Source organism: Zonotrichia leucophrys, chromosome 2, assembly GCF_028769735.1.
Source record: "Zonotrichia leucophrys gambelii isolate GWCS_2022_RI chromosome 2, RI_Zleu_2.0, whole genome shotgun sequence".
In the NCBI taxonomy this organism is placed as follows: domain Eukaryota; kingdom Metazoa; phylum Chordata; class Aves; order Passeriformes; family Passerellidae; genus Zonotrichia; species Zonotrichia leucophrys.
The window spans coordinates 63,911,766-63,939,312 of NC_088171.1; the positions used below are offsets into that span (position 1 = coordinate 63,911,766).

General features: G+C 41.7%; 1 protein-coding gene across 2 annotated transcripts in view; it reads left to right on the plus strand.

Moving 5' to 3' along the window:
• JARID2 (jumonji and AT-rich interaction domain containing 2) overlaps positions 1-27,547 on the plus strand; it is a 210,919-nt gene that overhangs the window by 97,369 nt on the left and 86,003 nt on the right. For both annotated transcript variants that reach the window (XM_064705208.1, XM_064705209.1), the window contains exon 3: positions 22,723-22,864. In XM_064705208.1, the coding sequence (XP_064561278.1) occupies positions 22,723-22,864 (142 nt within the window). The remainder of the gene's footprint in view (positions 1-22,722; positions 22,865-27,547) is intronic.

Sequence of the window (27,547 nt, forward strand, 5' to 3'; positions counted from 1 at the left end):
GTCATCTCGTCTAACCACAACCTCAGATGCCAGAAGGGACAACTGTTGCCAGGAATATGAAGAAAAAAAGATTCAGCTTAAAAGTTCATTGAAAAGTGCTTCACAAGTGTAGACGTTAGGTTTATGTTCCTCTTAAAAACAAACAAAACAAAAATCAACCCATTGCCAGCTGGTCTAGGGAAGTGATTGCCCTGCTCTGCGCTGCGGCAGCCTCAGCTCAAGTCCCGTGTGCAGCTTTGGATACCACAATATAAGAAATATATAAAGTTGCTAAAGAGTCCAAAGGAAGACTCCAAAGATGGTGAAGGGCCTTGAGGGGAAGCCATAGGAGGAGCAGCTGAGGTCCCTTGGTCTGTTCCTCCTGGAAAAGGGGAGAGCTCATCACAGTCTGTGACTTCCTCATGAGGGGAAGAGCAGGAGCAGACGCTGATCTCTTCCCTCTTGTGTCCAGTGACAGGATCCAAGGGAATGGCCTGAAGATGTGTCAGGGAAGGTTTAGGCTGAATACTTGAAAAGGGTTTTTGACCCAGAGGGTGGTTGGGCCCTGGAACAGGCTCCCAGGGAAGTGATCATAGCACCAAGCCTGACAGAGTTTGAGAAGTGTTTCGACAATGCTCCCAGAAATGGTGGGACTTTTGGGGATGATGCTGTACAGGCTGAGAGTTGGACTTGATAATCCTTGTGGGTCCCTTTTAACTCAGGGTATTCTATGGTGCTATCAACCATCTCTTTTACCCCCAAAACCCCACAAATAAATGCACCAAGAAAGCCCCACCCAAAACAAAAAAAAAACAGATAAACCCACCGCTTACATAGTGGTGAAATTTGTTGCATTGACTCTCCATGAGACAAAGCTTGGCCTGAACATGAACAGAGAAAACAATTTTGTTTTCCTTGACTCAGGGTAGTTTTGCATAGCTGCTGCCTTGGGTTTGTTTTCTGTATTAGCAGTCTGGAAAGCAGTCTTGAGTGTGGACAGACAAACTGTTTTATTCTCTCTTTATCAACTGTAAAATCTCCAGCCTAAATTTACACCATGGCATCTTTTTGGCTGGTATTTACAACCAAAATAAGTGTGGTGGCTTTTTGTCATAGGATTGCCAGATCTGTCCAAAATTGTACCTTTTGTCAATCCTAGTTTGCCTGTTTTGGAAATGAGAATAAGACATACCCCTGCATCTCTCATTAAAATAGCATGCTCCATTTTATTAAGAAAATAGGAGTGTAATGGGAAATAAAATAAGTATTACGAGTAAGTGCAGAGAGTAGTTTCACACATACACACAGACTGTATAATGCAGTTTACTGTAGTCAGTCCTAGGGAACTGTATTTTCTGAAACTGTCTCTGCTTGGCTTTGAAGAAGGCTGTTGCTAATTATTTTTACACTGCAGCATTGAGCTTTTAGTGCAAGACTACACTTGAGTGCTTTCAGAGTATTAGAGAGAATATGTTTTCAGCCTTCAAGGGACTGTCTTATGTCCTAGAACCTTCACAGCAGTTTGTATTTGATGTGGGGGCATTTTAGAAATGACTTTCTGTTTTAAATAGTTTGAGAACTATTTGCTCCAGCAGGACATTTCTGAGGCCATTAGGCTGTGTTTAATTGGAGCAGGTGTCATGTGTGCTGTAAGCCCTATTGTGTCAACCCTGGCAGTGAAGTGGTTTTAGAAGAAAGAGCAGAGATTCTGTAACTGCTGATGGGCACAGTAGCCAATTCAGCAAGTTGCCTGACACAGCTGCCAATGTTCCATACTCTTCACCTCAAATGCCCTACTGTGTTCAGAGGCCTTGGCTTGTTAAGAGTATGGGATGACAGTCAAAGTGGGTTCAGGGATCCTTGTAGTGATGTGGAGGAAACTGAAAGCATCAGTAGACTGGCATCACGTTATTTTAGGTGTCCTTGATCCACATCTGAATGTAGAATTTCTAATGTGAAAAGCAAGAAAAACAGTCCCCTTTTTAGAGCACTGAAACTCTTCAGGAATTAGTCACATTTGTTTCACGGCTCATAACAGCCTGGGAGATTGGTCTGTGCTCAGAGTGCATGCCTCCACATTTCAGTTTAGTTTCATTTGAATCTTTCTGGTTTAAAATCTGCAAGAAACCATTCTGAAATAACTGCTCTCTTTAAGTAACTGATGATGATGAGAGGTTCATCACATAGCAGATTCGTTCCAGAGCTTGTGGGTGAATGTCTTCCAAAAAAATAAATATAGCCTGGTACATATACTGTTAAGTCATAGCAGATTGCTTTCCATAGTAATAAATGTGTCTGCATTTTTAAATCTTTGTGTGTATGTGTGTGTCTGACTGGCACAGATTTATTACAAGCAGTTAAGGTGATGTTGTATTCAGAATTAGTTGAATACATGTTTTCAATAACATGCCTTTGATGCCCTTTGTTTCCCAGTTTAAATGAATTTAATACTGGGGGTGTTGTTCGTCAAGTCAAAGGTATGGAAGCCTTGGGCTTAGGGCAACAAGGGGTAACAGTGACAAGCTTAACTCATAAGTGTTTTTTCTGGTACCTCTGAAGGAATTTCCATCTCTGAGTGCTAAAGACGGCTGAATTTCCGCCCTTATCCATCCTGTTTTCTCCCTGTATGCGACTGTTAGTGAGCATTGCAATCACAGTCAGGACCGTGTGATGTTTCAGATCTGTCCACTAAGAGGCTAACTCATTCCAGATAAGCCCTGAACAGGCAACATTCATTTTTTTACTTTGCTCAGAATTTCCTGTGCTTTGTTCTGCATCTGTTTGTGAAAGACTGCGTTATCTTTGAAAGCCTTCATCTTGTTTTCTTTATTCAAGCTATACGCTAAAATGGAAAAAAGGGAAGAGCTGGAAGGGGCCCAGCTGAGCAATCTGCCAAAGATCCCACAGAGGGATGGAGCTGGCAGACTCCTGAAACCTCATCAGCTGACCTCTGATACAATTTGGGAAGCCAGGAGATAAGCCACTTTTCCTGCTAAAGGTTTGGCAGCCTCAGCCAGCCATTCCGAGTAATGCCTATAAAGACCGCACCAGAATTTAATTGCATTTTTCTGCTTCTTTCTTCATCCCTCGCTCAGCTTCAGTACTTCAGTAGTGGTTGACCTCAAAAATATTTCAGTTCAGCCTCTTCTTAGTCTTTGTGTGTGTGTGCACGTGTGTAAACAGACATGTTAGAGCTAAATCGCATCTTGACTTGCTCTCTTCCAGACAGATTGTCTCAAAAGCAGGTTCTCCCTAAAATACCTCCCTCAGACAGTGGTTGATGTCTCTGGTGCTGTGAAAGGTGACAGTGTTCCATGGCTGACTGTTTTTAAAGATGCCCTGCAAGCACCCCAGTTTTTTTAAGTTACGCCTCCTGTGTATGTGGATAGATTGAAAGAAGCTTAAAAGTGATGAAAATGGCATAGAAGGAGTACAGTTTTTTCCTTTCTTCACAACGTGGGAAATAAATTTCTTTCTGTTCAGGGTGGAAGTGATAGTGAGAGGGTGCAATGATAGAAGTGTGTCCTTTCATATCTATGTATTTTCTCATTGAGAAAAGGCATCTGAGTTGTACTGCCACATGCACATACAGGTATGTTGGATGGATGTGGCTGAAGAGGAATTTCATCCCCTTTTTTTTTCCCTGACCCTGCACCCTTGCTGGGATGTTGAGATCTTGTTTCAGAGCCTCAGGCTCTCTCTCAATCTGTGGCCCCACATGCCAGAAGGAAACTATAAGATTGCATTGAGCCACAAACCTGAGGCTTGGTACAGGAGTGGGCCGAGGCTGGGGAGAGGCATATTCCTGTTACACAGTCTGCATGCAGGACTTAATTTCTCTCCCCTCCTCTTGGTTCCTGTGGTCTATCTGTCTACAAACGTGCTGTTTGTCTTCCAAAGAGAAGACACCGAACTTTTTAATGTGACAATCTGTTTGATGGGGCAGTAAACAAATAAGTCTGTTTTGCCAAGATAATAAAATCTGATGCTTTCTAGAGTAGTTGTTCTCCCTCTGCATCTGGGGAGGTCAGCAGCAATTACCTTCAGGTGGAAGTCATGAATAAGGGATAGAAGTTACAGGAATGTGGCTTGAATTCCAAATCTTCTTGAAACGTGGTTTTTTGCTGCTCTTCTCCCCCTCCCCAAAATCAATTGAAGATGGCCTTTTGTGCAACAATGAGGTCTGTGGTTAGGGACTAGTTGTCAAGTTTTATTTAGATGGAAACCTGTCCCAGAAGCGTTGCCTCATCTCATTGTCCTGCAGGGATGAACTTCAAATGACAGTTTACATTTGCCTGGAACTGACCTTCTCTAATTGAAATGAACAAGGCTGTCTTATCTAAGTAGATAAACACAGCTCATTTGCAATTGTAGATTTAAATGCACTCTTTCATAGATTACCTTGGAACAGTATGGCACTGTCCTTGAATATTTAAAGTCTCATTAACAAGAGACCAGAATTGAAGAGTAAATGTTCTTTGTGAAAAAGAGGTTTTTGAGCTGCAAACTGATGCTGATCTCTGCTAGGCTAGGGGAAAACTGTTTGGTACAAAGTCCCCTTTATGCCAGCATGGAAGGCGCTCCAATAAAACTGGCATGCAAAGTCATGAAGGTTGATTAACATCCACAGCATTACACAGGGTTATATACAAATACTCTGCTCATAAAGTAGAATAAATGGGCAGTTCGTTAAGGCATTGCTTAGCACAGAAAACCACCTTTCTTTCTGTTGTGGATCTAGGCTTCTGTCATTAACAGCCTGGAAAGCAGACCTTTTAGAAATAGTTGATTAGAAAAATGAGTGTAAAAACTTCCTGCAAACTTGAATATTGGGGTTTATGGGGAAAGTTTTGCAGACTGTCAGATTCTCTGGCATAACTGGATATCGAGATGGTTCTGGATTGCCATCTGGCTGGATCAAAATTATAACTGCTCAGTTATTTTCTATTTAAAATAATTTTGGACTTGCTGGGGATAGTCTCATGAAAACTAGATTGCAGAAAAACTTAGAAAGGGACGGACAGACTCTTGTGAGAAAGAGTCTGCTCTTCAGTCTATGCTTTCCTGCTTCCAGGAGAGGTTCTACCAGGACAAAGGGCTCAGAAATCTTACCAAGGTTTTAGGAAAACAACTTTCAGTTTTTTTTCTGTGGCTGATGTCCCTCCTGACCTTTGTTGACTAGGCAGTTTTTCAGGCAGCAGGAATGAGAATAGACTGAAGGAAGGTGGTGTTTTCCATGCTGTTTGTTTCCCTTTACTCAGGTTGAAAGCAATGGAAAAGTACTGGTTTGGTGTCCTCTTGTCACAAGAAGTCCTCAGTTCCCTAAAGTACTAAGGACAATAGGAAAGATCTCACTGAACTTTTGATGGTGTGTCTATTTGCTCTAAAGTTGAATTCTGTTCTGCAGCTCAAAGGAGGTGGTTCTCATCCCCAAGGTTTGGGAGCAGATAGTGGCAATTTCAGTAGGATTTGGTGAATTCCTGCAGTATGAGGAGGGGGAGATGCCCTCTATAAGGGGCAGATTTTGTTCTGATGTGGCCTTTTCAGCACAGAAGATTATCTGGAGGATAGCAGTACTTACACAGGTCCTGCTCTTAAGCCTTCGTGGGGACATGCCAAATGAAAGTACGATTTCAGCAGAATTAATTTGTTAAGGTGTAAGAAACTTCTGTTTCAAAAGTGCACACATTTCTCCCTGCCCCTGCCACCCCTACTCCAGACCTTGGAGCTCAACTGACCATAGGTACTGTTGTGAGGAAAAACTGGGGTATGGCCCTTCTGATTGACCCCTCAACACAGAGCTCATCTGAGAACTTAAAAGAGATATGCTCACTTAGTCAGAAGCTACAGAGAAGAACAAAGGGAAAGCTGCTGGAACCTCATGGATTTTAAGAGCTTCCCACATTTTGCCTCTCAAAATTCACTGAAGTGCTATTGATGTTTAACTCTACACTTAAGTTTAACTTGCAGTTTTGCTGTACTTACTAACAGCTTTGTGCAGCACATGTTGCTGGTTGCATTTGTGTCGTCTCTAAAAGCAGAACATCCACAACCTGCGTAGGTCCCCGAAACACTGATGCATGGCTTCCTTCAGAATCAGGGAGAAACTGTTCCTGGTGCAAATCTGGCAGCGTCTGCTGCCACTGCCTGTCGGGAGAGATATTCCTATTTATACCCCTTGCTCTCTGTGAAATGTAGGTCAGGATTTTTAGCTTATGATTGCCCATAGGACAAATAATTTTCAGATACTTCCATGTGATTACCGGACATTAGGAGTACTTGCTGTCTGTTTATCTGAGCTCTTCATCTTGTGTTGACAACCTTTTTCCTCCTTTTTAACTGGAAGGAGGAAAAGGTGTTTTGCTGTTTCTCAGTGTACATTTCCTCTACAGCAACTTGTGTTTTTTATTCTGTCTTTTTCCTCTTATTTCTCGGGCTCCCTTTGAAGTGTGAGGATCTGTTCCCGTGCCATGCAGTGCCATGCCGTGCCAGCAACTCCAGGCTGCTTGCTGCAGGCTCAGTGTTACAGCCATGGAGAGTTCTTTTTTCCTTTCCCCCACCCCAACTCCTGGGCCATCCAGCCTAATGTGAGAACAGATTGGCCTTAGTATTTGGAGAAAAGATCTGTAATAAGCACTGGGGACATGCTGGTAAAAAGCATCAGCATGGTATACCAGCTCTGTTGGAGTACTGACTGTACATTAATTCTCTAACTTATAATTAGCTATATTAAATTCCAATTTTCTGAAAGGAGCCATTATCAAATAACACTCTGTTTGAAATCTCAAAGAAACATAAGGAATGAAAGCTTAGTCCTCTTATGCTTTCATCTTTCAGAAGCAATCCCTATCTCAACATCTTGACCTACATTTTCTTTTTACCCTCTCCAAGAAACATTGTGTGGATTTAATGTCTCAGAAGGGAGGTAAGGTTTTTTCTTAATGCGTGTGTATGTGTTGACATATAAAGTTTGGGAAAAACAATGAGGCCTTCATGTCCCCAATGACTTTTTTTTTTTTTTCCTTAAGGCTTGAAAGTATTTTCTATGGTATCTCTGAGGCAGATTTTCATTTCAAAACGTAATTAAATGTAGAAAGTCCAACCTATTATTTTATGGTCCACTTATATAAATTTTGCTTCTGCCAAAGCCTTTCCTGATTATACATGGCAGTAGAAAAATAAATTGGCCTTTCATTCCTTCTTGCCTCCTCCTCTCCATTTGCATCTAGTGGTACATTTTCTTTTTATGATTAAACGGAATGGTTTTTATGTTTGTTTGTTCTGTGGGAGATGGTATGTTTAAAATACTGGGTTTGTTCACATTGGTTCTCACCCCTACTGTGTAGCTGTTAACAGTTTTACCTGTGAGTTAGGCTTTAACCTGGGTGTCCTGAACATGCACAGGAGCAAAGGCTGTCAGTACTGCTTTCCCATTAGGTTGGTCCATCGTTCCCTGTTCAAAAGGTATTTCCAATACTCAGGTGTGCTTGATGCCATCTCTCTGCTTCATCCCACCACGTACTTTAATGTCCTGTCTTCTCCAACTCTAGGATGAACGTCGCCATGGCATTGCCCTATGTGGGAACAGGGAAAATTCTTCTGCCTTTTGTTCAGTGGGGTTTTTCTTGGTTTTGGAGGGGGCTGGTGGGGGTGTGTGTGTGTGTGTGTCTTACCACTCATAACACATAAAGTGCTAAATGCTTGCTTAACACTAACACTATTTAGTAGTCCTTGCAGCTTGAAAAACATTCTAACTCTAGGAAGACTTTGTTTGAACTGTTTCAGTTTAATATGTCTGTGCAGCTTTTTATTCACAGGGTACTGTGAATGTACAGAGGGATTCCATTTGTCTTTTTTCCTCCTCCAGTATGGTCACATTGTATTGAAATAGAGTTAGGCGGTGTTTTGACTATCAATAATGCACTTTTGGCCCTAGATCAGGGGATTTTTTTTGATTGTAGTAATACAATGGTGAACTTCAGCATACTCACAGCCTCTTGGGTATATTTTGAAAGCTCATTTACCTCTTTAACATATATTTCTATGCTGTTCCATTGCATGTACCTCCCACCCCCTCACTCCTATTTCTCTGATGCTGTACTTAAAACAAGAAATATGCTAATGGGTGTTAGCCTTCAATTACACCAATGCATGAAAGGAACATTCTATGTAATGCGTTCTTGGTTGGGGAGGAGGAAACAGTATTCTTAAAAAATTGCAAGATAGTACTTTATCTCCTTTGCTTATTTGGAAAGATGAAATCATTAAATGCACATCAGTGTATAGTCTTGACTGTATAAGTGTGTGTTGATGGCTGTTCCAAGATTTCTATTAAGTCAGGAAGCTGCTAATGCTGTTTCACTTCCTCTTCTGATGCCCTGAAACATGAGCAAAAAAAGCTGTTTAATAGCAGCAGAATGTTTCATGGTGGTGGAATTTAACTCCTCTGGGGGCTGGTTTGTCGGGAAGTCTCCTTAACATTTCAGAAGCCTTTTCTCCAGCATCAGGTTTTCAAGTGGCTGCCCCCCTACCCCAGCTCTCATCTCTTCCCCCTGTGGTTTGCCTGTAGAGCTCACAAAAGGGAGGTGAAAGTAAGGTTAAGCTGCTGGTCTCAAGAGCTGGAAATAGAGATGGAAATTGCTTGGCTTGTGAGGAGCCTTTCCTTAAAGGCTTTTACAGCACTGATTCCTGTGCCGAAGCTTCAGAGATCTGCAAAGATAATGCTGGCAGGAATCAGATGCTGTCCCCCCAATTAAAACAGGAGCAGTCTCCATGTACAGTGTGTCAGGTGGCCGAAGCTGGCAGTGTCCGATGCCTTTAACATTGTGTCGGCTCGCTTTGCCCTGTGCGCCATTCCTGCAGTGAGATCCTCGGAGCTCAGCTGATGGCTGAGCACAGGATCCTCCTGCTTTATCCCCTCACCTGCTCTCCAGTTGCTGCAGTGCTGGATCTGGTCTGGGAGGGGAGGGATTTCTCCTAAGTGTCTTCCAGCTACAGATTTATTTCCTGGCATGGGCTTTTCCACTGCACGTTCCCAGCAGGTAGGGGGGCACGATGCATCAGAGAGATGTCTGCCAACCTCTGCCACTGCTGTCAGCACTGCACAGGAATGGGCTGGGATCCCTACCTTGGGCAGGGGCTCCGTGCTCAGATAGAGGTGGAATGTCATCGCTGACGTGCACACACGTAGCAGAACAATTTGTTCATTTGGGTCAGGCTTTCATATTGCACTTGTGCTTTTTAGTTTGCTGCAGTTGGCCTCAATGTTTTACTGTCACAAACCTCCTCTCCTCTGACAATAACCCTGCAAACAGATTACAGGAGTATGAGTGGAACAGCAGAGCATTTCTTCATCCCAAGCACGGAGTGTACTCCTCTGACCTTTAATTTTAAAAAGTGAGGAAATTATACTACTCAGTTGCCTGCCCCTACAAGAAAAAAAAAAGGAAAAAAAATTCCCTTCCCCTGAGAAGATAAAAATACAGATATGCAACAGATTTCACAGTAAGATAGGTGGATTTTTTTGATTGTTTTTTTTTAAGAATTCTGCTTTTGCAAATATGGATGAAATAGTTTTACTAACTGTATGGTAAAAGAAATAGTTTTATTAACTGTATGGTAAAAAAAAGCTTTCTATGACTACACTGCTGTTTCATGTGTTACAACCATGTCAAGTGTTTAAATAATATATTTTTATAATCAATTTAGCAAGCTAGATGAGAAACCAGTGACAAGGAGTAAGGCATCCTAAAAGATCAAAGGCTGAGTTTTGGGAGCTTTCCAGGTGGTTGAATTTTCATGTTGCTTTACAATATATTGTAGATACTTTCTGTGAAGGAAAGGAAATAAATACTGGGTTGATGGTACCAAGGGGAAGAGTTCTCTGCCTGGAAAAGCAACTCTGGTTTTCCCATGAAGAGAGCTGCCTTTCCCTATTAGCAGCGAGGTGCTGAGCCTCACAGATGACATTTAGGGTTACTGACAAAAGTCTTTGAAACCAACAGCTAAAAAGAAATGTTTGAGAATTGCTCAGGCAGCTTTCTCCCCTCCCTCTTTCTGGGATGTCACAGGGCCTTATGCTGGCCTGGTTGTCAAGTCTACGTTAAGGCTCTGAGCAGACATGTGAGCACTGGGCTGGCAGGGAATTTGAGATCTGGGTGCAGGCAGTGCAGATCCCTGGCATTGCGGGAGGCAGCCTTCCTCCCTGCCTGCAGTCCAGCCAGACTGCCCTGGCCTCCTGCACCAGGGGAGGCCTCTCTGGCACGGTGATCAAGAGGCTAGGGTGATATGTTAGAACTGTCTGTGACCTATTTTTTTTTTAAGCCAGTGGATATTTAATTGCTGTAAACTTGGAGATCGTAATTCAAGTGCTTAGTAGAATGAGGTGACGTGCCAGAGGAAAAAAAAAATCCTTTGTCAGCAAAAGAGGTTGACAGGTTGACTCTTGGAGCTGACTGATGGATGGTCTGAGAGTTAGAGAGGGCACATTGACTAAAAAGTTATTGAAAATGTGGAGCAAAAGTAATTAAAGTGGTTTAATTCAAATATCTGTCATATGTAACTTGAGTTCATGTACAATATGTAGAATTTAGCTCGATTAATTTTTCCCAGAACAGGATGAGGACTTTCCTTTTCTTTGACTGAAAGTTCAGAGTACCTCCAGTGAAGGGAGGGCTGAATCCAAGCTCATATCTGCTGGCTGCACGGGACAGTCACTGTCGCTCCATCGACAGGCTGTGCGTTCTTGCAGCAAACAGGATCCCCATTGCTCATGTCACATTGGGGGGAAAATTTTCTGTGTGTCTGGAGGGCTGCCCATGCTCCTGGCAAAAGTCATGAAAGGCAAATCCTCAGTGACATGCATTAAAATATCAAATGGGACTATGCAATTAGAAGTATGTCATTCAACGTTTGCTTTTCACAGCTTTTGTCACAGAGGCACAGAATTAGAGACAATTAAGCAGAGGATAACCTCCCCAAAAGGGCTTTCTGGCAGTTCTCTTGTTTTTCCCCATCCTTTTTCTTAAAGCACGCTGCTGTGTTGGAGCCCTCCTACTCTTTCAGAATCTGCTGCTTTGTTTACTTTGGAGATGTTGTGTAGAAGCCAAGCCATACATTTATGTCTCTGATAATTTTATTTAATTTGGTTTACTTGAGAAAGAAGTAAGGCTCCCTGTTCTTGCTGCTTCCCATTTGCAAACGGAGGAGAGCTGTCCCAGTCCATCAGAGTGTTGATGTTACATAAGAGCCATGCTGCATTCTTATCTCCTGCTGCCAGCTCTTCAGGCTTCTCCAAAGACTGCAGCAGAGGGCTGGCCTGGCCCCTGCCTGCTCCTGCTTTCACCAGGGGAGGTGCAAGGACAGAACACCAGTTCCAGAAATGGGCTTTTCTTCATCTCCATCAACCCAGATCATAAGCCCAGCCTATTTGTGTGATTCCTCACAACAGATCACGGGGAACTGTGCTTTGTTAGAGCAAAAGCACGTAGGAAGTGTTCACCAAGATGCTGTTTGCTGTTGTTCCCAGTTTCATGAAGATATGCAGTTTTCAAATTACACAATCTGCAAGGGTTTCCTAGAAATCTTAACAAATACAGCCAAGCCTTGCTAAGCCTCTAGGTTTTGGTAGCACATTTCTTCCTTTTCAGGCTCACAAGAATTCATTGTTACTGAGACATTGCATGCCTTTTTATTTCCCTTGTTGTTTTATTTGCACATTCATAAGTTGTATTTTCTTCCAATTAGCAGGCTCTTCCTTGTTTTACTGTGTTTGCCTTCACCTTCTTTCTTCCTCCTTCTGTTATACTCTGTGGAGACACAATTACTAATTTTTACTTTCCAGGGTAGAATAGCTGTTGTCTAGAGACATGCTCTTGGCAAAGCTTTCTTTCTCATGTTACTTAAAATATCAGAATGTCTTTTTTTAATTTTCTTTTTCATCTTTACTAATCTGTCTAGTCCCTAGGTGCCAAGGTATGGATATTTTTGAAGTGTGGATTTATTGTTCCTTTGTCCATCCACACCTAGTGGAAACTTAACTCTTAAACAGGAGGAGTCAAAAGGCATAGCCCTGTGATGCTAGGCTAGGGGGAAATCACTGAAAAATGGGGCTGCTGTGGCATATTACAGTTAAGCTAGCTCTGTAAAAGTGCTTCAGCAAGGGGAGGAATTGCCCTCACCTATTGACATAAGTGTGACAAAGACCTGAAACAGTGATTAGCTTGTTTTACTTCATTCTAATTTAGCAGTGTCATCCATGTTCTTTCCTTCACATGGCGGGTATGTGAAGTGAAAGACAAGTAAAAATGCATTGGAAATAGTCAGTAACTTTTCTCCAGATAGCTCTCAAATTGATAAAACAAACAAACAAAAAAGTTGGAAAGAACAGAAGGAAGAACAAAACATTTTAATAATAAAATTATTTCTTTCACAGGTATATTGCAGTATTTCTTTACTCTCTCCCATGAGGTGTCACCCCACTGTTTTTCCATTCAGCTGTAAAATTCCCCAGGAAAGGCAGGGTAAACAAGACATGATGGTTTTGCCATAAAAACCAAAGAAGAATTTATTTGTCCCTCACTGATAATTTTGTTAATACCTGACAACTTATACTTTTCTCTATCTCAGTGGTTATGCTGATATTTCTGTTGCTGATACTCTTGAACTAAATGGAGATAAATTATATTTTTTGTGGACCTGCTTGTGTCTGGAATTTCTAATGAAATGCAGGTTTAACTCTGTTTCCAGGCTGCATATGAGAGAAGGTGTCTTATAGGACAGATGCAAATCTAAGGGCACTCTACTCCAGAAATAAAGCCACTCTATCCAACACCAAAACCTATGCAAAATCTCACACCACTGAGGGATGTGAATTACACCAGCCCTGTGTCTCATGTCATGGATACTGTCTGCACCCCTCCCTGGGTTTCACTGTGGAAGCTGGGCTCACCACCTTTATTTTACAGTTGGGTGAGCTGAGGTGCCTGGAGAGGAGGTGGCATCTCCAGGGGCACCTGCTTGGCAATGGATAGAGTCCAAGTCCTTGCATCTGGACAGAGTCCAGGTCCCTGCATCCTAACCAAGCTCTCTTCCTGGTGTTGGTGTTGCTGTTTTTCTGCTGAAGGCTTCATGCCTTTTCTGACTACATATCTGAACATCAAAGGTCTATGGCTCACATTTGGAGTCCTCTTGTTCCTTTGAAGCTTTCTGACTGCAGTCAAAGGAGGCTGTGGGACTGAGGTAGATTCGAGTTGTGTGCAGCAAATAATGTGATTCCTTGTCAAAGTACAGGAAGAGTACATGGTGCTCGTTTCCCTGGTGCTAAAAGGGAGTGTTTATGGCACCATAAAATTGACCGTGTTTGTTTGTCAAAACTTAATGGTCTTTACACACCCTGGTAGCAACTTAACAGAAATGCGACTGCTCTCCCCTTATCATACAGCTTACAGGGACAATTGGTAGGAACTTGATAGCCCAATGGTACAATGTAACACACAGTGAGCAGCTGGTAAGGTGGTGATCAAGTCTCTTTCCTCCACTCTGTTCTGCTTCATTCAGGACAGCTCTGGCTTTTGGGTTTGGGGGACAATTGTTCCTTAGGTTTCCTTTCCCTCAGCCTCCTCCCCGTAAAATTAAGAAGAATATTGCAAAAAAATCCAAGAGTAGCTATTTGTGATTTTAAGCTATGACTTAGTTGTCTGCATTTGTAGGAAAGGGGTTTAAGAGAAATGAGTCTGTTCCCCCAGCTTTTTTTTGGGTCAGCATTACTGCTGGTGTCTCCCTCACCTGTCAATGAACACCTAGCTGGCTGCTCAGCCTGTTTGTTACTCTTGATCCCTCCCTCATCCAGGCCACACCATCATGGAGCCCAGGCTATGGCCTCCATTCTGCCCTTACAAAGTGCCAGAAGAGGTCATGTGTTTACCTGAAGGAATGGCAGGTTCAGTGTTTTCATTGTGTCCTTACAGGTGGAGAAATGTCTTTAATCAGAGAAGTGTGTCTCTTTGAAAACTTAAAAAAAAAAAAAAAACAACAACCCAAACTTAAAATAACAGAAGTATGGACAAATATCAGGTGGTTTTTCTCTATTTATACAGTGCAGACATTGGGAGGCATTTTTGGGGTGCTTTATAAGTTTCTTTTGTTTTAAATTTCTTTCAGGTGCATTTTTCATAAATCAAACTGGGGCTTGAAGTATGTAATATGGTCTGGAGTAGTTTCCTGGCAGAATTAAATTAGGTTCATTTTTGACTGTTGTATTCCTGTTTATATGAGTTAATAGCATCCCAACCTCAGTCCAAACTCCACCAGATGAAAACAAAACACCACAGAAAGTGTTGTGTGGAAACAGAACTGTTAATTTTGATTAACACAGGTGATGGACTAATATGCAGGACACAGAGGCACAAAATGTCCTTGATTGCTTAATAGTGGTTTTGGATGGAGCTGTAATGGGAATTAGGAGCTTCTTTCAACCTGTATTATTTAATCAGTACTCTTTGGTGATCTGGTCTTCTGACAGGCTGACAAACACATCTTTTGCTGTCATGTCGTTCACGCTTGGCTTCTGTGGTAATGATGTATATCTACATATAAAAGAACTCTTCTAGTCAGTTATGAAGACTGTACAAGCTATTTGCTAACAGTCTTTGGCATAGTGGTACTGCTTTATGCATATGCTCTGTTATGTACCACAATCAACCTAATGTCCAGTGGCTTGTCATCTGAAAAGCCCACGTGCTGTTAATTACCATCATGGTGGCAGCATAGAGCATCGTGTGGCATAAACGATGATGGTTTCATTCTGTGGCTTTTTTATTTAGAGGCAGAAAATTGTTGTGGTTTTGCATTACCAAATTAGATGAAAATAGCCTTATGACAACTATCTTAAAAAAAGTGAACAGGGAATTCATGTCTTTTATCCCAGAGAAAAATGTGGTTTGTTTTGTTTTTAAATTATGTCACTATCATGAAAACCCCATTCTTTAGTCTCTGAGATAACCAGAGCATGAAAATAGGCCTTATTTTTGAAGCATGTTGTCTGTTTAATATGTAATGTGATACCTTGTCATGCTGTGACAATGTGACAGATGGCATTTGCACTATAAAACTAAATTATCTTTTGTGCATAGCTATACAACAGCTAAATACAGTGACTCAGTACACTGTGCTGATTAATGCAGACTGCAGATGTTTTAGAGATACCCATGTGTTTAAACTTAGCATCAAATGATTAATGTATTTATTTAACATGTCTACCAAGATTTTGGTAGCGCTTCAGCACACAGTCTAGTGTGTAAAGGATGGTTTTGGTAGCAGTCAAATTTAGGATTACAGACAATGCAATGTAGATTTGTATTACATGCAACTGGCTGGCTGTTACTTATAAAAAGTGGTGAAAACAGTTAATTAATTATAATATGCAAATAGACTTGTATATAAAGATATGGCTTATAAGAAACTGTAGCGCCCTGTAATTCAAAATTGTTTGGGTTGAAAATGACCTCTAAGATAATCACATTGAAGTGTTGACCCAGCACTAAACCATGTTCCAGAGTGTAACATATACATACACATCTTTTAAATACCTTCAGGGATACTCCCTCAACCACTTCGCTGGCCTCGACCAGTGCTTTTGAGCCCCTCTTCCATGAAGAAATCTTCCAGATACCCATCTAAACACCCCCTGGTGCAACTTGAGGCTATGTCCTTTTGTTGTATTGCTGAATGCCTGGGAGAAGAGACCAACCCCTACCTGGCTACACTCTCCTTTCAGGCAGTTGTAGAACACGATAAGGTCACCCCTGAACCCCGTTTTTTCCAGGCTCAACAGCACCTTCAGCTGCTCCTCAACAGGCTTGTGCTCCAGACCCTTCCCCAGCTCCATTTCCACTCTCTGGACACACTCCAGCTCCTCAATGTCTTCGTTGTGGTGAGGGGCCCAAAACTGAGCACAGCACTCGAGGTGTGGCCTCACTGTGCCAAGTACAGGGGGCAATCACTGCCCTGCTCCTGCTGGCCACTCTGTACACACACAGGTGTCATCCTGGCTGCTACAGGCCAGCATGCTGTTGTTGGCCCTTTGGCCACCTGGGCACTGCTGGCTGTTGTTCAGCCAGGTGTCAAACAGTGCCCCCAGGTTCTTTTCTGCTGGGCAGCTCTCCTGCCTCTCCAGATCCCTCTGCAGAGCCTTTCTACCCTCAGCAGGTAAATGCTCCTGCTCCAGCTGGTGTCGTGTGTGAAGTGCCTGAGGGTGTCCTCAGTCCCCTTGCCCAGGTCATGGATGAAGGTGTTAAACAGGGCTGGCCCCAACACTGAGCCCTGGGGAGCACCACAGGTGTCCAGCTGCCAACTGCATCCAACTCCATTCACCAGCACTCTCTGGGCCCAGCCATCCAGAGAGTTTTTAACCTAGCTAGGAGTGCACCCATCCAAACTTGTACAGCCTCCTTCTCCAGCAAAATGTGTGGGAAATGGTGTGAAAGACCATACTAAAGTCTAGGTAGGCAATATCTACAAGATTGAAGGAAAACAAGAGGTGTATGTGAGACATCAGTCTATTGCTGGTTTTGATATGTATATAGAATATGTGTGAAACATTCTGTACCTCTGTGAAACAGGTGGCCAGAGTAAATATTTAAAGAGATGAAAACTTACAGATTATTTCCCCCCAGCTCTGTACTTTAGGCATAGAATTCATGTTGGTGATCTTCCATGGAGTGGTTATGCTCAAGAGTTTGTCTGTGTTCAGGCGGTGCTAAACTTCCAGACCATGGTGTGTGGTGGTTAACCTTCAGACTTTATAGTACTGCAGTCAAACCCTTTGTTTTCTAACTTTTGTGCCACCTCTCCTAAATGGGATGTTGCAGAAAGAAAAACTCACTAATATTTTTAAACAAAATAACAAAAAAACTTTCCTATGCAACTCCCAAGACTGCATAGCTGAAATTTGGACAGGCATGTTACTCCATAAGGGAAGAGAGCATTAGCTCCATGCCTGTGTATATACAACCCCTGCTATTTATTACATGCTCTCATAAGGATCATTGTCATGTTAGCATGGTGACAATGCTGTCTTGAGTAAATCCCTTTTATAACTTACTGTAACTTGTGTTTGTTTTGCTGCTTGCCCTGGAGACTGGACTTTTCTACTAGCCCAGAGTGGTTCAGCTTGCAGGGATTGGGGAGGAATGCAGGGAAAGAGATGCCAGGAGGAAACCAACGCAGAATCTGTTGGCAGTGGGAGGAGAGTGTCCCTGTGTAGTCAAGAAACACCCAGGAGCAGAGTTACACATTTCACATATTGCTGAGATCTGCAGGATGGCTCCTCTGGACTGTGGACCCTCTGATGTTATCTGATATAGAAAGCTGTGAATATGGTCATGTTGAAATTGTCTTTGTTTAGGTCATTTAATGGTTTTGATATCTTTGGCTTGTGTTTGTGGGGTGTTGAATACTGATTTTGCTAGCATAATGGCTTTGTGGCTTGCCTCTGACTGTGGGAACTGACTGGAAATGCAATTGAATGTATTTTTTTTCCCTAAGCTGCCTTAGGACTGGGAAACAGTGAGCTAAAATAGGTGTTGCTCTATTGTAAGAACATGGAAATGTTCATGCTGAGATGCCTTGTTGGCATTAGAGTAAGTGATGTGGAAATAGTGTTTTGGAAACATTGTAAAAGTCTCTTCACCCAACCACTTAGTTAACTAACCACATGATGCTGAAATTTGCTCAGATGCTCTTCTTTGGTTTCCTGATTATTCAGTAATTTTAATAATGAAGAACATACCAGTAATTGCAATCTCATCTATTTTTAAAATCAACTAACTCCAAACCCTCCCTTACATTTTTGCTGTCTTCTCTTATGTTGCTGCTTTCTGCTCCTCTCTTCCCCAGCAATTTTCCTTCTGTTCATTTATAGTTAGCATCACTTTTTATTGTAAAAACAGACCTGGGTGTGTTTCCAGGTATTGGGATTTTGCATCACATCTTCAGATGCTCCCAAGACCTGTCCTGCAGGTGCTTGTCAGTCATCTCTCCAGATCACCACAGATGAGTTAGATCATGAGAAGAGTTTACAAAAATTGTAGATGGCTGCCAGAAGTGTGTGTGTATCACCAAAACCAGTAAGGTCAGCAAATGTGTACCAATGTAAATGAAGCCCTGCCTGTGCTGGAATAGTTATGTCTGACTTGCTAGGCTCTTATGAGAAGCAATCCACTTGAGTCAGCACAAGCCCCTTGTAACAAGCTAATTTAAGGAGATTTAGCTATGCTTTACATACTGTTTTTGGTGAGCAGGACATTCCAGTTGCTGGAGTAGCTCAGCAAGCCCTCTGCTCAGCTAACAACTACATCTGAGGAGCAAAGGGGGTGGTGGGCTGCCGTGGGAGCAGGAGGGAGCGCGCTGTGTGCAGGTTGTAAAGCCATAATGTCCATATTCTGTGAGGGTCACCCGAGAGGGATTGGCTCAGCTCTCATAGCAGAGCCCTTCTGCATGTGAAAAAACAAACAAACTTGTAGCCACAGACTGATTGGAAAACATTCAGTGTGGAAGGCAAATAAATTGGAGGTGATAGAAGTCTCTGTAATAATGCCCAGTATGCAGAAAGGGCTTTTGTGCTTTGTCTGGCTTGTAACAGAGTAGATGAAAAAGTGACATTTGCTGCTTTTTCTCAATACTGAGAAGTGGAAATTCGGAATTTTTTTTTTTTTTTTAATGCAGCCTGTATTTAAAACTGTGATTTGGTATTGCAGCATTTGTGGAAGTTTAAAAACGAATTCAGCAAAATTGTGAAGTTGACATTTATGTGACTAAGATACATTTTAGAGAGGATGTTAAGATCTCCATGGTTTGATTTTAAGCTACCCTTTGTAATTATTAGGAATTAGTAATTGGCCTTTCTCTGAAGGCATCTAGTCTTGATCAGTTAGAACCAGAACAGTGTATTTAAGGGATCATAGATGTCATTTGATACACGAGTTCCTGTATTGTGACTTAATTAAATAATTCATTATTACTGACTTAATTAAGGCAGTGTTTATTCAGTGACTTTGAACCGTTCAGTGCTTCAGTTCTTTTTAAACTTTGGCAGCAAATATTCACTGCTTCTCTGTATATATAAATTATTATTTCATGTAAGTCATTTTAATATATGAAATCCTACACTGACTTATAATGCAAGTTGCTGTACTTTCAAATTTAATTTTAATGAGGGTTTTTTTAAAAATCTAATTTGACTTTTAAAACAAACATTTCTCTATTACAACAATATAGTCTTATTTTTATCAACCCTGATTTATTCTGCCAGTTATTCAGGTCTGGTGGTTGGTGATGAGTCCAGCTGCCAGGGGAGAAGACGGTGAGAACTGGGGCTGAGATGAGCCTAATGGGCAAGGGACAGGCTCTGCCAGCTCTTCAGCAGCTGAGAATGTCATGGGCTTTGACAGGAGCCAGGGCTTGCTGGCATTGTGGTTTAGAGGTTGAAAGGCACAGCCATAGAAAAGCAGTAGAGGAACTATTTGTCCCTTTGATTTGATTTGGCTCTTGAGGGCTTGCTGATTCCTTGACTGTTGCTGAGTGCTCTGAAGTAGCCACTCCTTGGAGTGGTTCAGCTTTCCAGACTATGCAAAAGAGTGTTTTCTCACTCAGCTGCTTTTCTCTCTTTACATACATACCCAACTGCAGTACTCAGCTTTTAAGAAATATGAATGCCTGCTGCTTCCTGCAGTGTGGTTGGTTGGTCTTGGAGAGTCAAACCCACATGGGTTGATGCTCCTTACGTGCACCAAGCAGACCTGTATGTCCTGTCCACTGCACTGACGCCAACTCATCAATGGTGATAGGAGTGCCTGAGTATCACATGGCAAAGCTGTGAGGTCCTCATCCTGTCCTGGGGCCTCCAGACCTTTCATAGCTCCCAATTGATGCACAGCAGTAAACAATGTGGCTTATTGCAGTTAGAGATAACAGGAATGGTGTTTGAAGGAAAAGGTATCTGGGGGCAAGCTAAATGCATTTGATATAAAAATGATTGAGTGGCAATAAACTTTATAACAGCCTGCTTCAGCATGTACTTTCTCTCCAGTGCTTGAAAGGAGGCTTTGGGTTGTGCCTTTCATCACTTGAGTAGATGTTGCAATTATGCTGGCCCTGAAAAACCTGTAGAACATGACACCCATTGCCAGTATTTATCAGTATCTCTGGTTTGCAGTTTTATGCCTCTGTTTTAGGGCGCTTGTTTTAGTTGGTTCCAGCGGACGATTGCTAACATCAGTTATGGGCAATATTACTGCAGCCTGGAATGGTGCTGCTTATGATGAATAATGGTTGGCAAACTGATACTTTTTTTCTTGAGGAACACAAATCATGCTTGTCTCCCAAGTGAGCTGATGGTTTGGCAAGGTGAAGGGATGAATAAAAATTGCCTTCCAAGTGCATGCAAGTCTACAGCCTGAAAGGTGATTTTCTTGACTCATATACTTCAGGTTCCTGGGTTTTACATATGGCAAGTCTCCAGAACAAATATTACTTTTGGAAAACCTAATAAAATTCTGCCATAAGAGTTAAGTTACTGAGTGTCAGGCCTCAAATGATATGCTTGATTTAGGCTTCTCTGGAGTTCAAAAATTGTAAATTTTATCAGCAGTGGTTTCATGGAAAAATGCAAAGCAAAAGTTGAAACTTTTATAAGAATAAACTTAGGCACTAGGGCTTTTAGTGGGGGTGAGTTCAGCATAGAAATATAATCTGTTGAGTGTTTTTTCAAAGTTTGCCTTCATTTCCTTGGGAATGCTTTGAAGGGGATGCTGTCACCCCATGTCATATTGTGTTTTTACACTACAAACCCTTTTGTAGTATCATGTGCTGATACTGAAATTTGTTTTATTTGGTGGGTCACAGTTTGAGATCCCTTTAATGAAAAGGAAATATCAAAAGGAATTCAACAAAAGGGGAGAGAAAATGTAAATTGGGTCATTTTACTTCTCCCCGATAGTCTTATGCTGGCTAGAAGAGACAGTTTAATGCAAAAATTGGTGTGTAGTTTCAACTTGTGCTTTATGTATTAGGAAAAAAAATTGAGCTACCAGTTCACCGACTCTTCTGCAGAAGAAAAACAGAACATGTTTTTACTTTGTAGGCGCAGTTTTTAAAACAGTATATGCAAAATCTGTAGCATGTGGCCACCACATAGCCCAAGTCAAGAGAAATCTGGTGTAGTTCAGAATTAATATGAGCAAATTTTGTTTGGGAAAAGAAGAGAGAGATATGATGCAGGCTTTGGATTAGGATTTAAAAATGGGCACTCAGAGTGATTAGGTTGGAATTGGGGAGGCTCAGAGCCCATTGGCAGTCAGTGTATCCAAGCAAGCAGTGAATAAATGGCCTTGTGGAGAAGGAACATTTGGCTTCAGCTGTGGCCAAGCTTCCAGGACTTAGAGACAGCAGCTCACTGGGGGAGGTGTCTTTGCTCTTGTTCTGGTTATGCTTCGTTGTCTCTTTTGAGGTGAGCTTGGTTGTATGCTTGGTTATGCAATGAGTAAATGCACTGGTATGCTGGATGGTGATTTTCCTGAAAACTGGGTTCTGAAATGGTGTGGCACTGATACAGTGCTGGTGGAAAATCTTGAACTGCAGTTCTTAGTAAGTGTGTTCAGTGCAGTACTCTGGCCTGGCTCATCTTGGAAGGGGCGGCACAGCCCCCCCTTCACCCTCATCTTCCTCACCACATTTTCTTTTCTAAGGTGCAGTTATAGAGACTGCAATGGCTAAGGAATTTCTCTAAGGAAATACAGCTGTGAAACAAAGCTTTGTTATGCCATATCTGAAACTATTTGGGTAGAGAGATGAGAAAGCATTCTCCTTGATAAAATTGCAGCTCCTCTGGTAATAAGCTCTTATAACAATAGTGAGCTAATAAAATAGTTTCCTCCCTCTTATCCCAGAGCCTGCTGAAGAGTATGCTACTATTTTAATTCTTCTTTAAGTATGAGTGGTTTCACTGCCTATCTGCTGTTGTTTGTGAGTCATGTTATATTGTAGTTACTTGGTGGCATAGAATACACAAAATTTGTTAAATGGTATGCTTACAAAAGTCCAATGCTGTTTTCCATCTGTGTGACTCTGCTTGCTGTATTATTGCTCTAGGAGAGAAAAAGCACAAAAAGGTGGGCAGCTGTGGCCTGTGTACCTTTGCTGCCCTGTGTACTTTTTCTGGCAGTCTGGAGTTTCTGTAGATGAGTGACACTTAGCCAGAAGAATCAAAGTCAGGAAATGGACATTTGATGTTCACTTCTTTGGGATTTAGGATTTTTTTCAAAGGATCATAAATTGCAGTAGTTGGAAGCACCGGAATGAAGAGCAAGATGATGTCAAGTAGCTTAATTTTATATCAATCCACAGATAAATGCAAAATGCTCTCATCTATGCTAGTCATAGGAATTCTGTAAAAAAGGATCAACTTGACTAAGCTGTGTCCCTTTTTTGAATGTGACAGGATTATAAACACTATTGCAAACACTCCTATTAGAGTTATTTTAGATTGGGGTGTTAGAGTTAACCAAATCAGAAACAGGCAGGCTGGCAAATTTTTTTTGAAGTGCCTGTATGCAAAATCAGTGTTATCAGTCTATCTATTTGCAGTTGGTTTGGGCATCAGCTCTCTATTGTAAGTATCACATGTGAGTTTTTACAAAATCCATGCAGGTTTTGACTCCTTTGTGTACTCCTTTGTCATGTTTGCAGGACTTCTCACTAATGGCCAATCTAAAGGATTAGGACCAGGATCAGAACAGCTGGAGAATGAGAAGGACGATGCATCGCAAGTGTCCTCAACAAGCAACGATGTTAGTTCTTCAGATTTTGAAGAAGGGCCCTCAAGGAAAAGGTCAGTAGTGAATTATGATTAAAGTAGAGCCTTTCTTCTTTGTCCCTTTTGTCTTAGACTGTTTTTTATGTTATCAGAAGGGTATGATTGCACCTACTGCCCTACCAGAAATGAACTTTCCAGCATGGATTCCTTCTATGAACAGCAAAGATATAGCAAGCTTTGCTTCACCCATTGGTAGAGATGGTTCTTGTTGCTGTTTTGGAAAGCATGGAAAAGCAGTTGTTATTTTACAGTGGATGAATGCTAATTTAAATCCCTGAAGACTTTCTCCTCTCCTGGCTTTTGCCTCTCAGGCCATGTAAATATGTATGTGTGTGCAATTTCAAGGAAAGCATCACTAAAGTAGTTACTGTTACTGTTGTTATTTTTGGTTTTCAGTGAATTAAACCATGTAAAGTTAAAAAGATAGAAAAAGACAAAACAGACGCTTCTGAGAAGAGGAACGGCTTAATAATGTGGTGCAGTGGCTATTGGTTTCAAAGAACTGCTTTGAGATGCTGCTGCAGTAAGCTGCCTTCTCTTTCCTAGAAGTCACTGAATGTGCAAAATGTGGGTTAAAATCATAGACCTCAAGCCAATCAATTACACAAAATATGCTGAGAATGCAGGCGGCTGGGAGTTGTCCTCTCTGAAGTAAGAACGAAAACAGGCTGTCTAGAAAATGCCACTTAAAAGAGAGAATCAGAAATGCTTCCTCAACCTTTTTTCCTCTGCACTTCTCACATCCTAGTTCCAAACAAAAATTAATTATATAGTTATAATAATAATAATAACACCAACAGTTATCTTTCAATCAAAAGAAATATCCCTGTTTTCTGTATGACCTTATAATTCCACTGAAAAGTGATGGAGTGAGGAGGAGGACACCTTTCTGTTCCTGTTCCAGTGTTTCCCATCCCTGGTTCCCACAATCTTTTCTGGAACAAACTCAGACTGTAACTAATTATGCCCACTTAGCTCATCAGATGTATCAGAATATTAATTTATATTATTTTATATTTATATATAAATATAAAATTTATGTTATCTTCCATACTGGTAGAAATTTTGCAAGGCTTATTGCACCTTGCTGCTGGTCAGGGCAGAGATATTTGTGTTCTGATTTTGGGCTTTATGAGATACAACAGGGGATTGAAAATTGTTTCTGCTGAGCTGTTTAGGTGCCATCTACTGTTGGTGTGATCTTCGGAGACCGTGGTCATTATTTCATGGCCAGCCTGTTGCTTGCACACTGTCTTAAAGAATTTCTGCTTCCCTGTACACTTAGTTTGGCCCCTCATTCCTCAGCTGTGCTGACATAATGGCCTGCAGGGTCACACCATGAGTAGCTTCCAAAAGCTGGTTGGGATTAAAAATCATAGCAAGAAAATGAAATGAGGTTTTTTGACAGATTTCTGCATTTTAACCTGCATGAGACTTTAATCTCTTGTTCAGAGTATGGTTGTAGGAGCAGCTGCTGGTGCAACAGGGAGACATCCTCTTCCTCTCTTCCTCTTTTGGGGCTGGAAAGGGGCAGGAGTGCTTGTCCCTTACCCTGTACCTGCTCCTGGTGCCCTGCACAGTCCAGCTTCAGAAATGAGCAGGGTTGCTACATTACCATTCCCCAGAAACTGCACCTGAGTCCTCTGGGTGAAAAGTTTCTTGAAGAGTACTGGGTAGGTTTGGGCTGAGTGAAGTCAGACCCTTGAGAGGCAGCTAGGTGGTTCAGGCACAAAAACAGGGAACTCAGTGCCTTTGGTACTTTTCAGATTAAAAAGAACAAAAAAACCCAGCCTCAACACAGACCCAAGACAAAAACCTTTTCTGGCTTTCATGGAAGGCAAGGCACCATTTCACTACTTCTTCAAGCATCATGAACTGTTGAAATATTACATTGTTACTCTGTTGCTATGAAGGAGTTTGTTCTTGTTTTCTTTACATTTACACCCAGCATGGACTTATGTCTATTTTTTCTTCCTCCCTGAGCTTCCTCTTTGCAGGCAGACCTTTTCAGGGCTCCTTCTCTTAAGCTGTAGGTGGAGCATGTTGAGTGTTTTATGTTGTCTTCTTATTTCCTTTTAGGCTTTTTGTTTTGTTTAGCTGAATATGCTTGAATGCTTCTTCAATCCAGACTATTTAGCAATCCTAGAAAGAGTTGTGTCAGGATAATTGGGTAAACAAAAAACATGCAGGAAAGTGATGAGGGGGCAAATGGGACTGAAATGGAATCTGTGGGTTGACTGCCTCAGCTTACCAAGTTTTGACAAGTTATGTCCTCCTTGTCTTCCCTCAGGGTTTCTCAAAATCAAACTTTTCAGTTGTCTGTTCAGCTGTGTGTATAACTAGTGACACTCTTGTGATAAAATACACGTTTAAAAACTATAGCTTTAGCAATGTACTCTGAACTGACCATTACATGTAAATTATTACTTATTTCTTACAGCTTGCAGGGTTTTGTTGAGTTGGTTTGTGGTTTTTTGGTGGGTTTTTTTTGGTGATTTTTTGTGGGTTTTTTTTTTTTTTTTCATTTGTTTGGGTTTTTTGGGGGAGGATTGTTGTTGTTGTTTGTTTTTTTTGATGAGGGTTTTTTTTTGGTGCATGGCAGGAATGGTTTTTCATAAGCTTGAGCCCGTCTTGACTTATTCCTTCTGGAGGAATAAGTCACCTGTATTTCATACTCGTGATGGAAACAGTGCTAAGGAAATAAGCATAGTAAATACAGGAATCTGTTGTAAAGGGCTCCAGTTTCTTTAGTAGTTTAAGATTCTGGTTTGACCTTTCAGTTCTTCTGAAAGGTCAAACCAGTTCTTCAGTGAAATGGCAGGCTGGTACTGTCGAGGCAATCCTTTCCCAGTTTCTTCTTCCTGCCTCTTCTAGCTGCTGTGTCTAGGAGTCTTCTGGCTCCTGCCCATCAGTTCAGGGACTAACCTGGCAGCATTTTGTTCCCCTGCCTTGAGCAGGTCACCATACAGAAAGGGAATAGGGATTCATGCATGTGTGCAGCATATGTGTGGTTTTAGATTGCATCTTCCAGTTTCAGCGATAATTTGCTCAAGAGCCTGGATGAACAGCAAGTGTCTTGTAGCAAACTGGGTAGAGGGAGAATTTCCTAGCAGTGAACATTGCCTTGTGGTCTCACTGTGCCAGTCATCCCTGTTGTAGACTTTCTTTGGGTCAAAAACTAGTGAGTGGATGCTCCCAATGAGTTCCTGGACTTTGCTGTAGATGTGTAGGTGCTGGCAGGCATCTGTGGGGGAGGTAAATCCCTACCAGCCTGGCTGTGGACTAGTGAAAACATCACTGACAAGCACTCCTTTTTTCACATAGATATGCCAAACAGAATAACACAACAGCAGAACCCCCAGCCAAGCACACCTTAAGGTTTATCGATCTATTTATTTTCCAGTTTCAACCCCTTTTCTAGTAACATAGCTTGATTGAAGTGCCATAAAGAGAGCTTTGGTGGAAGGAAGGAGATGGCTGTTATGGTGAAAGTGTGCAGATTTAAGATAATATTGCAGATTTTGTTTGGAAACTCACTTTGTTTGTTGGAGCAGGGTTTTTGAATGCAGTGGCCTGACACTGTTAGGTTTCAAGTGGTTCCAGCTAGTCAGTGTGTAGTCACTAATTAGTACCTTTGCTCTCTGGGGACAGGAGGAAGCTTCTTACACAACCAGGTTTGAATCTGATGCAAAAATTCCCATCTCTATTTCTTTTTTAACATCTATAATTTTCTACTGTAACAGTATTGGTGGTGCTGCAGATTTCAGCTGGTGGTGTTGATAAAGAGGAGAAGGAGTACATGTACAGCTTTGCCCCTTCACAGCCTCCAGATTAGTCCAAAAACTGCAAGCCCTTCTTACAGTGCAAATGGAGTTTGGGGAGGATTAGTAGTGGCAGTAGTGGCAAGCTCAGTACTTTAAAAATACTTTTATTTGTTTGAGTTTGCACTCAAAAGGATGGAAAGCGGTTGCTTTGATCTGAGGTGTGTGTATTACTAGTGGCCAGGTCTGAGGGGAAGCAGCAGGGTAGTCCTAAGTGGTAAATATTACTTTCAGCCAGTAAAGGTGAAAAGTGCCAGCATTTTATTCTGACATCTGGCAAAAGCCAAGCATTTACATGTTGCACTGAACCTGTTGTGCAATGGGTTGCTGTCTAGTTGCCATGTAAATGAGAGAAGTTGCTGGTTTGTTCAGTGCTTTGGGGAGAGATGAACAAAACTGTTGGTGCATGGGCTTGATAAACAACCAGATCAGGTGGTCTTCACCATGTAAAGATCACACATTTTTCAAAACCTATGAACAAAAGGTTATTGCTGAAGGAGAAGTGTAGCTTCCATGTAGCTGCATGTTTTTGTTGTGAATCTCCAGTTTCTAGCTATGATTCTCAGTTGAGAAAATCAATAAGTAACTGGCCAAAGGTGCTTGGTCTCTGTGCTGGATGCTCGTACATTTTTATGGGCAACTCTAAAGACTACAACCACTGGCAATTAATAACAGTGTGCAGAGACAGCTGTAGGTTTTCTAGCAATGAGTTGCCCATCTTACCCAGTGTTGGGGTTTTGGTTTATTAATTTGAGATTTTGGGGAAGGGACATGCAGAGCAGACTTGATGTGACGGTATGTTGATCTTTGGTGGTAATAGGCTATTGCTTGCTTCCTGTTACTAATCAGATGGCTACTCATTTACATGGCCCCCTTC